The sequence below is a fragment of the Oryctolagus cuniculus genome, chromosome 1 (genome assembly GCF_051225735.1).
Source record: "Oryctolagus cuniculus isolate XC-2025 breed Fujian yellow rabbit chromosome 1, ASM5122573v1, whole genome shotgun sequence".
Taxonomy (NCBI): Eukaryota; Metazoa; Chordata; class Mammalia; order Lagomorpha; family Leporidae; genus Oryctolagus; species Oryctolagus cuniculus.
In genome coordinates, this window is record NC_142867.1 from 110,222,383 (window position 1) to 110,232,336 (window position 9,954).

Sequence of the window (9,954 nt, forward strand, 5' to 3'; positions counted from 1 at the left end):
AACAATAAAACAATCCAAAATTAAACACAAAGATAAAAATAGAAGGATAGAAGAAAGCATACTATGCTAGAACTAATAAAAAGAAACCAGAGTAACATATTAACATCAGATAAAGTATATTTCAAATAGCAAAGAACGTTACCAGGAGTAAAAAAAAATGGTCATTCCATAATGACAAAGGAGTGAATATTAACAATTCCAAATCGCCTAATTTCAGAGTTTCAAAATAAGTAAGCAAAAGCTGATAGAATGTCAGGGAATAATAAATACATACACAGTTATGGTAAGAGTTCAGCATCTCTACATCCAACAGTGATGGAACAAGTAGACTGAAAATCAGCAGGTCTAATAGTTGACACCCACATTGGCGCATCTGGTTTTTTTGTTTGTTTTTACAGGCAGAGTGGACAGTGAGAGAGAGAGACAGAGAGAAAGGTCTTCCTTTACCGTTGGTTCACCCTCCAATGGCCGCCACAGCTGGTGCACTGCAGCCAGTGTACCGCGCTGATCCGAAGGCAGGAGCCAGGTGCTTCTCCTGGTCTCCCATGGGGTGCAGGGCCCAAGCACTTGGGCCATCCTCCACTGCACTCCCGGGCCACAGCAGAGAGCTGGCCTGGAAGAGGGGCAACCGGGACAGAATCCGGCGCCCCGACCGGGACTAGAACCCGGTGTGCTGGCGCCGCTAGGCAGAGGATTAGCCTAGTGAGCCACGGCGCCGGTTGCATCTGGGTTTGATTCCTGGTTCTGGCTCCTGACTCCAGATTCTCATCAGTGCAGACCCCGGGAGGCTGCAGTGATGACTCAAGTAATTGGGTTCCTGGCACCCACATGAGACCTGCATAGCATTCTTGGTTCCTGGCTCTGGCCTTGTCCCAGCCCCAGCCATGTGGGCATCTGGGGAGTGAACCAACAGAAAGGAGTTCTCTCTCTCTCTCTCTGTCTCTCTCCCCTCTCTCTCTCAAATCTCTCAAATAAATTCTAAAAAACATTAAAATATGTGGGCCAATGTTGTGGCATAGTAGGTAAATCTCCTGCCTATGATGCTAGCATCTCATATGGGCACTGGTGGGTGTCCAAGCTATTCCACTTTTAATCCAGCTCCCTGCTAATAGCCTAGGAAAAGCAGAGAAGATGACCCATGTACTTGGGCCCCTGCCACCAATGTGGGAGACCTGGAATAAGCTCTATCTCTTTGCTTTTCATATAAATAATTTTTTTCATTTATGGAAAATGGAATTAAAAATATGAGTTTATTTTGGGCACAAATATTTTTGAAATCCATGCATTGAGGTTTTTTTTTAAAAAAGATTTATTATTTATTTAAAAGACAGAGTTAAAAGATAGATAGAGAGAGAATCTTCCATCCTCTGGTTCATTCCCTAAATGGACACAATGACTAGGACTGGGCAAGGCCAAAGCCAGGAGCCTGGAACTCCATCTGGTTCTCCCATATGGGTGCAGGGGCCCAAGCACTTGGATCATTTTCTGCTCCTTTCCCAGATGTATTACTAGGGAGCTGGATGGGAAGTGGAGCAGCCAAGACAAACCAGGGCTCAAATGGGATTCCAGTATTGCAGGCAGCAACTAAACGAGCTGCACCACAATGCCAGCCTGTACAGTCTTTATAATATGTATTTTGGGGGGTCAGTGCTGTAGCTCAGCCAGTAAATCCACTGCCTGCAATGCCAGCATCCCATATTGGTACCAGTTTGAGTCCCAGCTGCTCTATTCCAATCCAGCTCCCTACTGGTGAGCCTGGGAAAGCAGCAGAAGGTGGCCCAAGTGCTTGACTCCTGCACCCATGTGGGGGATCCAGAAGAAGCCACTGTCTCCTGGCTTTGGCCTGTTCCAGCCCTGACTGTTGCAGCCATTTGGGCAGTGAACCAGCAGATGGAAGATTCCCTTCCCTTCCCTTCCCTTCCCTTCCCTTCCCTTCCCTTCCCTTCCCTTCCCTTCCCTTCCCTTCCCTCTTTCTCTGTGTAATTCTGCCATTAAAATAAATAAATCTTTAAAAATAATAAAATAATGCATTTAGTGCCTAAATTTCTTTGCATCAAAATAAACTCATATTTTTCATTCTATTTTTTCATAAACTTTTTGAAGTCCCCTCTTACAAGGTGTGAGGAAGTGTGCAGAGTGTGAGAAGCATCCAAATTGTGGGTGAAATGCAGGCCTTGGAAGGGAAGCCCAAACTCAAGGACTCGGGTGGGCAAGCAGGACCTTGGGTTAGGCCTGCAGCAACCGGGAAATCAGGGTAGGAATAAATCACAGCTGCGGGTGAAGCGCGTGTAGACTGGGAGTTCCCCATCTCAGGGATCTGGGGTCCGTGTATCTTGAGACGACAGTGGCGGAATCGTCCGGGTCTCCGGATGTCAGCTCTTTTCTCCTGTTGGAACCTGGTTTAGGAAAGTCCTGCTTAAGTGATTTGTACTCAGAGAAGGAAGGGAGAGTCCCAGCACTGGGATCCAGGAATAACCATAAAGTACCCAGGAGAGTAAGTGGCCTCCATTCTCCCTCTAAGCCAGACTCACCCGGGGACTCCACACCTGGAGTGGAGCCTGGGTGTCTTTATTTTTCATAAGTATCTCAGCCTCCCAAAGTTCCAGAGCCAGCACCAACCCACTGGCTGACGATGATACCTACTGGAACACTCCCAAGCTCCCTCCCACTCATGCTCAGGTTTCCAGCTAAGCGGGAAGGGATAACAGGTTTTAACTGATGTAGGATTTCTGATCCCAGTTTGTCACACGGAAGGCAGAGGCAAGGGAAAGATGAAATGGTTCCTTTTTTTTTTCTTTTTTTAAAGATGTATTTGTTCATTTGAAAGACAGGGTTACAGAGAGAGAGGGATACACAGAGAGAGAGAGATCTTCCATCTGCTGGTTCATTCTCCAAGTGGCTGCAACGGCTGAAGCCTGGAGACCAGAACTCCATCCAAGTCTCCAATGTGAGTGAAAGGGCTCAAGGATTTGGGCTTCTGCTGCTTTCCTAGGTGAATTAGCAGGGAGCTGGATCAGAAGTGAAGCAGCTGGAACTCAAAATGGCACTGATATGAGATGCCAACATTGCAGGGACTTAACCTGCTACACCTTAGCACTGGCCCGAATGATACCTTCTATACAGGTGGAAAGAGGCGCTGAGTGGGGCCGAGGCGGAGACCCCTTCACAGCTGGTGATACTTATGCGCTAGGAAGGGCCACAAGCTGAGGCCAGCCTTTAGCACAGAGGGACTCTGTTTTGTTGTTTTTAAAGATTTATTTATTTTTGTATTTATTTATTTACTTATTTGACAGGTAGATTTGATTTATTTATTTATTTATTTATTTATTTATTTATTTATTTACTTATTTATTTGACAGGTAGAGCCACAGATAGTGAGAGGTCTTCCTTCCGTTGGTTCACTCCCCAAATGGCTGCAATGGCTGGAGCTGCGCCAATCTGAAGCCAGGAGTCAGGTGCCCCTTCCTGGTCTCCCACTAGGGTGCAGGGGCCCAAGGACTTGGGCCATCTTCTACTGCTATCCCAGGCCACAGCAGAGAGCTGAATTGGAAGAGGAGCAACCAGGACTAGAACCGGTGCCCATATGGGATGCCGGCGCCGCAGGTGGAGGAATACCCAATGCAATATGGCGCCAGCCCCTAACTTGGAAATCAAAGTTCTACAGAGAGAGAAGGAGAGGCAAAGAGAGAGAGATCTTCCATCCGCTGGTTCACTCCACAGTTGGCCGCACAGCCAGAGCTGAGCCAATCCAAAGCCAGGAGCCAGGAGCTTTCTCCAGGTCTCCCAAGTGGGTGCAGAGGCCAAGGACTTGGGCCACCTTCTATTGCTTTCCCAGGCTATAAGCAGAGAGCTGGATTGTAAGAGGAGCAGCCAGGACACAAACCAGAGTCCATCTAGGATGTGGGTCCTGCAGGCTAGGGCTTTAACCTACTTTACCACAGCGCCAGCCCCCGACACAGAGGGACTTTGTAACACACACGCTCTGAAGCTTGGTGAGAAGTGATCCCCAGGGCCGCTTGATGTCTCTGCCACCCCCGCTCATGATGTCATGGAAAATTCTGTGTGTCTGGGCTCCAGAACACAGCAGCCTATCCTCTGCTGTGGTGAGGCAGCCACAGCCTTAGAAGGGCCGTGACAAGGGACTAGAGTCACAACAGATAAACTCTCCATCACAGTGTCCATGTGGGGCAGAGGAAGGGAAGAAGCAAAGGAAGGACACAGGGACTCAGAGGGGCAAGGCCCCAGCCAAGTCAGGACAGGGGCCAGTGCTGTGGTGTAGTGGGCTAAGCCTCTGCCTGCAGTGCCAGCATCCCATTTGGGTGCTGTTCATGTCCTGGCTGCCCCACTTCCAATCCAGCTCTCTGCTGTGGCCTGGGAAAGCAGTGGAAGATGGCCCAAGTGTTTGGGCCCCTGCATTCGCTTGAGAGACCTGGAAGAAGCTCCTGGCTCCTGGCTTCAGATCAGCACAGCTTCTGCCATTGCAGCCATTTGGGGAGTGAACCAGCGGATGGAAGACTTCTCTCTGTCTCTCCCTCTCTCTGTCTATAACTCTGTCTCTCAAATAAATAAATAAAGCTTTAAAAAAAAAGCCAGGCACTTGCTGTGTGAAAGAGGACATTTTATTGGCTGAGCGATGAGGAAAATGTTGATAAATGATGTCTTCAGAAGTCCCAATCTCGTGTTCACTTGTTCCGAGCCCAGTTGCCTCCAATGCGGCTGTACTGAGCATCATCCCGATCTTGGAGGGTCTAAGAGATAAGAGGGGGAGACACAGAGGCAGGGTCAAAACCCTCCTGGGGAGAGCCAAGGCTGACCTCTCCAGACACCCCTGGGAATGAAGCCCCTACAGGACCCTTCCCACATGCACCCAACACACCTGGTGTCAGCCTGCCTATCCCCACTCACCCTCCTCCCAGGTCTGCCTCCGACCCCCCTCCAGGCCCAGGGCTCACCTGATAGAGCTGGTCGTTCCTCAACAGAGCTTGAGTGTCTGCAGCTGGAAGAAGCAGGGGACATAGTCACCAAGGGTCTGGGAGGTGGGGACAGCAGGCCCCCTGCACAGTGCAGGAGGCCTGCGGCTGATCACAGCCCCCAGCTCAGAGAAACCCACAGGAGCAATTCTGGCTTGTGTTTTTTCAACAACCGGTTATAGGAGTCTTCAGGGGATTGCAAAAGTGACTCCCAGATGAGATTGAGCTTCCCACCAGCCCCATTCCTTGGCTGATGATTACTAATCAGCTCATTGGTATGCATTCATGCACGCACACACACATACACACACACACACTGCCCCTCCACTAACCCCCAGAGAGCCTTCCAGTCTCATGTCCAGAAAAGCAGTAGACTCCCAAAGCGAGGAGCAGAGTGGCAATGATATCAGTGATGACGATGCCAGCCAGGGTGGCTGAGTCCAGCTCCACACAGTTCTGGCACACTGTGGGGGAAGCAGGGAGAGAGGCGATGGAGAGGGTCTTCAAGGCCAGGCAATCATCTCTGCTTCCCAGGGCAGCCCTAGGATCTCTCATGCCCAGATCCAAGCTTCGGTAAGAACTCGGGACAAAGGCCTGCTGATGGCCTCGCTGCCGCTGTCTCTGCACTTCAACCCCAGGGTCCCCAGAGCAGAGCCAAGAAATCACCTTAGCTTTGTGGGACCTTAAACAAGGTGGTGGGTCCATCCTGTGTCCCAAACAAGATCCCTGCTGCTCTCTCTCCCACTCTTAGGCCCCCCAAATCCAGATAGTACTGTTACAAGAGGGACCCCAGTTCACAAATAGGATTGATTCACCACAGCCCACTCCAGCCAGAAAGCATCACACCCAGAGGCCCCTTCCTTTCCAACCCAAGGGTCCCGAAGGCACGTACTTCGATAATAGACTTGCAGATCGGGGACTTTTTTGGCCGAATCACCTGCTGTTTCACACGAATACTTTCCTCGTGGATCCAAGACGCGTTTTCCCAAGTTCAGTGTCTTATTTTCTGCTAACAGTATTCCCTCTGTTCCCTCCATCCTCTTGATGCTGGTATTGCAACTCAAAAACACACTGTCTTCCAGCTCCTCGACGCGTATGTGGTCGGGGCTCACTAAGGGAAGAAATACAACAACAACAACAAAAAAAAAAAAAAAAAAAAGAAGAAGAAGAAGAAATTATCAATTCCCAACTTGAATCTCACTGGGATTAAACATGACAATAGGTCTGATCTGATTTCATCATCATTTAAAAAATCATCTATTATTTTTCACTTTATGTTTGTGTGGGAGCAAACTGTTGAAATCTTTACTTAATGTATGCTAAACTGATCTTCTGTATATAAAGAGAATCAAAAATGAATCCTCATGTGAATGGAAGGGGAGAGGGAGTGGGAAAGGGGAGGGATGCCGGTGGGAGAGACGATATGGGGGGGAAGCCATTGTAATCCATAAGCCGTACTTTGGAAATTTATATTCATTAAATAAAAGTTAAAAAAAAAAAAAAGATGAGGACCTTCAACAGACACCAAAACTGCCATTAGCTTGACTTTGGACTTAACCTGAGAATTGTGAAAATACAAATATATGTATACAAAAAAAAAAAAAAAAAAGAAAGAAATACAACAGCTGAAGAAGCTCTGTGGCCGCACTGAACCCCTTGTCCTGTTCAGGCTCATACTTAAGGACCGCTTTCCCAGTCCAGGACAGCTTTTGGCTCCAGTGAGAGGGACAGAAGTCACAAGAGAAAGGCTTTGGGAAGCTCGCCATGAATTGCTGGGACCAGGGAGGACCCGAGGCTGCAGAGCAAGGAAATGACAGGTCTTGAGGGATTTGGGGCAAAAGAAAGAGCCATGGAGCTGGCTTGACCCAAGAACCTTCTTGGAACTGAGTTCAGACCACTGATTAGAAGTGGGAGGAGGAGCGGTGCTGTGGCATAACAGGTAATGCTGCCTCCTGTGATGCCGGCAGCCCATCTGGGTGTTGGTTTGTGTCCCTGCTGCTCCACTTCCAATCCAGCTCTCTGCCAATGGCTGAGGGAAATCAACAGAGGATTGGCCCAAGTGTTTGGACCCTAGCCATCCATGTGAGAGACCCGGATAAAGATCCTGACTCCTAGCATCAGCCTGGCCCAGCACTGACCATTGTGGCCATCTGGGGAGGAGCCGCAGATGAAAAATCTCTCTCCCTGTGACTCTGACTTTTTTTTTACAGGCAGAGTGGACAGTGAGAGAGAGAGAGACAAGTTGAAAGGTCTTCCTTTGCCGTTGGTTCACCCTTCAATGGCTGCCACGGCCAGCACACTGCACTGATCCAAAGGCAGGAGCCAGGTGCTTCTCCTGGTCTCCCATGGGGTGCAGGGCCCAAGCACTTGGGCCATCCTCCACTGCACTCCCTGGCCACAGCAGAGAGCTGGCCTGGAAGAGGGGCAACCAGGACAGAATCCAGCACCCCGACTGGGACTAGAACCCGGGCTGGTGCCGCTAGGCAGAGGATTAGCCTATTGAGCCGCGGTGCTGGCTCTTTTCTTTCTTTTTTTTTTTTTTTAAGATTTATTTATTTATTTGAAAGGCAGAGATACAGAGAGGCAGAGGCAGAGAGAGAGACCTTCCATTTGTTGGTCTACTCCCCAGATGGCTACAACGGCCAGAGCTGCGCTGATCTGAAGCCAGGAGACAGGAGCTTCTTCCGGGTCTCCCACGCGGGTGCAGGCACCCAAAGATTTGGGCCATCTTCTACTGCTCTTCCAGGCCAGAGCCGTGGATCAGAAGTGGAGCAGTTGGGACTCCAACCGCACCCATGTGGGATGCTGGCACTACAGGCAGTGGCTTTACCCACTATGCCATAGTGCTGGCCCCAGGACTTCCAGTTTTAAAAGCAGGCAAACTGGGATGACTTGGCATCCTACTGAGTATGCAATAACATACCCTTCCCCTCCTGCTCGACCTAAAGTTCATTTTTCTTTTAAAACATTTGTGAGTGCTGGTTCCTGGCTCCATGTGGTAACACAATGATAGCCTCAATGGCCAGGAGTCCCAACCCAGAGTCTGTGTGCCCTAGACAGAGCAAGTGCACACAACTCTGCTCCTCTAAGCAGCCCTTGGCTCAGGCATACACATACACTGAATCATTTCCTAGAGCTCCCTGGCCTATGGTCTTAGAGAGACACCAAAGTCAATACGTGTTCCTAGCCAGAATCGGTCAAAGACAAATGGCTGTTTCCCCAACCGTGTGCTCCACCCAGCCTTGCCCTCCTGACACCCTGGGGTGCCGGGTGAATTGCAGCCAGAGATGAGAACCACCTTCACATGGTACTGTCCCTCTCAGTCCCTGCCCCGCAGAAGCCTCTTGTACCTTGAGGAAGAAGGATAACCAGTAGGAAGCCAGCCAGAAGCCCACCGTGTTCCATCTTCCGGGGGAATTCATCCAGTAGAGAGAGCCAGGTCACGGAACCATCAGCCAGAGTGAGAGCTGCCCTCCCCAGCTGACTGACGGAGACTGAGAATGGGGGAGGAACTAGAAGACGCCTGCCTCTCTGCTGTCTGCCACAGTGATCGGGGCTGTCATCAGGGCTAGGAAGGAAGCAGGTGCAAACTGCTCTCTCTGAGCAGGGGGCCTGGTGGCGAGGGGAAAGAAGGGAGAACAGAGAATGTGGACAAGCTTGCCTGGACTTCCAGGAAGTGACAGGGATTTGGATCTTCAGCAAGGACTTCCGGGTGTCTACTGACAACGTGGCATTTACTCACCACCAAAAAACTGCCACCACCCCACCTTGCTGAAGGAAGCAGTGGGCCTGTTGCATAAAGCTGGGTGCCTCCTGCTCCTGGTCTTTCTCAGGACCCTTGACCGGGCCACCTGAGATGCCAGATCAAGCAGCTTCTGGTCGGAGCAAGCCAGGCATTAGTGCCCTCCCGTCTCTACCCGGAGACTTCAATACTGGCCCCAATACTGCCTTCCCAAGAGTCCTGGGCCAGTCAGGGAATTCTTCAAAACTTCGCTCACCCAGTATTAATAGGATTTGAACAAATTATTTGCATGGCTCCTGACACAGCGTATGTGCCCAATAAGAGGTAGTTATTATTAACAACATATCATTGGGGCAGGCATTGTGGCAGGTTAAGCCACCACTTGGGATACCCACATCCCATATTGGAATGCCTGGTTTGAGCTCCAGCCTCTCCACTTCTGATGTAACTTCCTGCTAATACATCCTGGGAAGTCATAGATAATGGCCCAAGTTCCTGGGCCCCGGCCAACCACATGGGAAACCTGGATGGAGCTGCTGGATCCTGGCTTTGATCCTGGGCCAGTGCCACCATTGTGGGCGTTTCAGGGAGTTAACCAACAGGTGGAAGATCTCTCACTTGCTCACTTGCTTGCTTTTGCTCTGCCTTTCAAACAAATAAATAAATAAATAAATAAAGAAATATGTTATTTACAAGCAGAATTGAGCCTCCCTGAAAAGCGTGGACTTCTTCCCCAAGGACCTGTGCAGATCCCAAACTCTCCATGCTGCTGTAGTTGGACTGCGATATCCCTGAGCACAGAACCATGTCTGTCCTGCTCGTCACCATCTCTGTGCCTGCAGCGTGGCAAGAAGTCTCTGCCGGTTCTTGTGGCCTTGCTAACTGGTGTGCTGAGAGCATGGGGGCGTAAGATCCTGAAGACTCAGTCCTGCCCTGGCCCCTGGACATGCACTACTGGTCTGTCTTGTGGGAACTGTCCCACCTACTCCTTCCCAGATGGATACCTCTTTGATGACCTCAAAAAAACTTTGAAAAAGTTCCTGGATGAGAGGCTGGTATTGTGGTGCAATAGGATCTCATACTGGAGCACTGCTTGGAGTCTCAGTTGCTCAGCTTCTTATCCAGCTTCCTGCTGGTGCTCCTGGAAAAGGCAGCAGAAGATGGTCCAAGTACTTGGGTCCCTGCCACCCATGTGGGAGATCCAAATGGAGTTCCTGGCTCCTCGCTTTGGCTTGGCCCAGC

The 9,954-nt window shown here is 50.0% G+C and overlaps 1 protein-coding gene across 4 annotated transcripts; it reads right to left on the bottom strand.

Annotated features, from left to right (window-relative positions):
* Positions 1 to 4,601: 4,601 nt before the first annotated feature.
* Positions 4,602 to 9,853, bottom strand: CD3D (CD3 delta subunit of T-cell receptor complex). 4 transcript variants are annotated; one of them, XM_089334735.1, is made up of 6 exons: positions 9,717 to 9,853; positions 8,321 to 8,582; positions 5,863 to 6,081; positions 5,303 to 5,434; positions 4,953 to 4,996; positions 4,602 to 4,748 (listed from the first exon to the last, which is right to left on the bottom strand). In XM_089334735.1, exons 2-6 carry the CDS (start codon positions 8,373 to 8,375, stop codon positions 4,683 to 4,685), a joined length of 516 nt encoding a protein of 171 aa, XP_089190861.1. In that variant the 5' UTR covers positions 8,376 to 8,582; positions 9,717 to 9,853; the 3' UTR covers positions 4,602 to 4,682. The 4 variants fall into 4 exon arrangements, with proteins under 4 accessions (XP_089190861.1, XP_089190858.1, XP_051691944.2 ...); XM_089334732.1 differs by having other exon boundaries at positions 9,406 to 9,853; XM_051835984.3 differs by lacking the exon at positions 9,717 to 9,853 and having other exon boundaries at positions 8,321 to 8,675.
* Positions 9,854 to 9,954: the final 101 nt, after the last annotated feature.

What these genes read in the sequence shown, in the direction of transcription:
- CD3D (XM_089334732.1), bottom strand. Translation starts at nt 9,660, where the DNA reads ATGTCCAGGGGCCAGGGCAGGACTGAGTCTTCAGGATCTTACGCCCCC. An exon ending in GGTTATCCTTCTTCCTCAAG is followed by an intron (nt 6,082 to 8,320) that starts GTACAAGAGGCT and finishes TTCTTCCCTTAG; the next exon opens with TGAGCCCCGACCACATACGC. An exon ending in GGAACGACCAGCTCTATCAG is followed by an intron (nt 4,749 to 4,952) that starts GTGAGCCCTGGG and finishes CTTATCTCTTAG; the next exon opens with ACCCTCCAAGATCGGGATGA.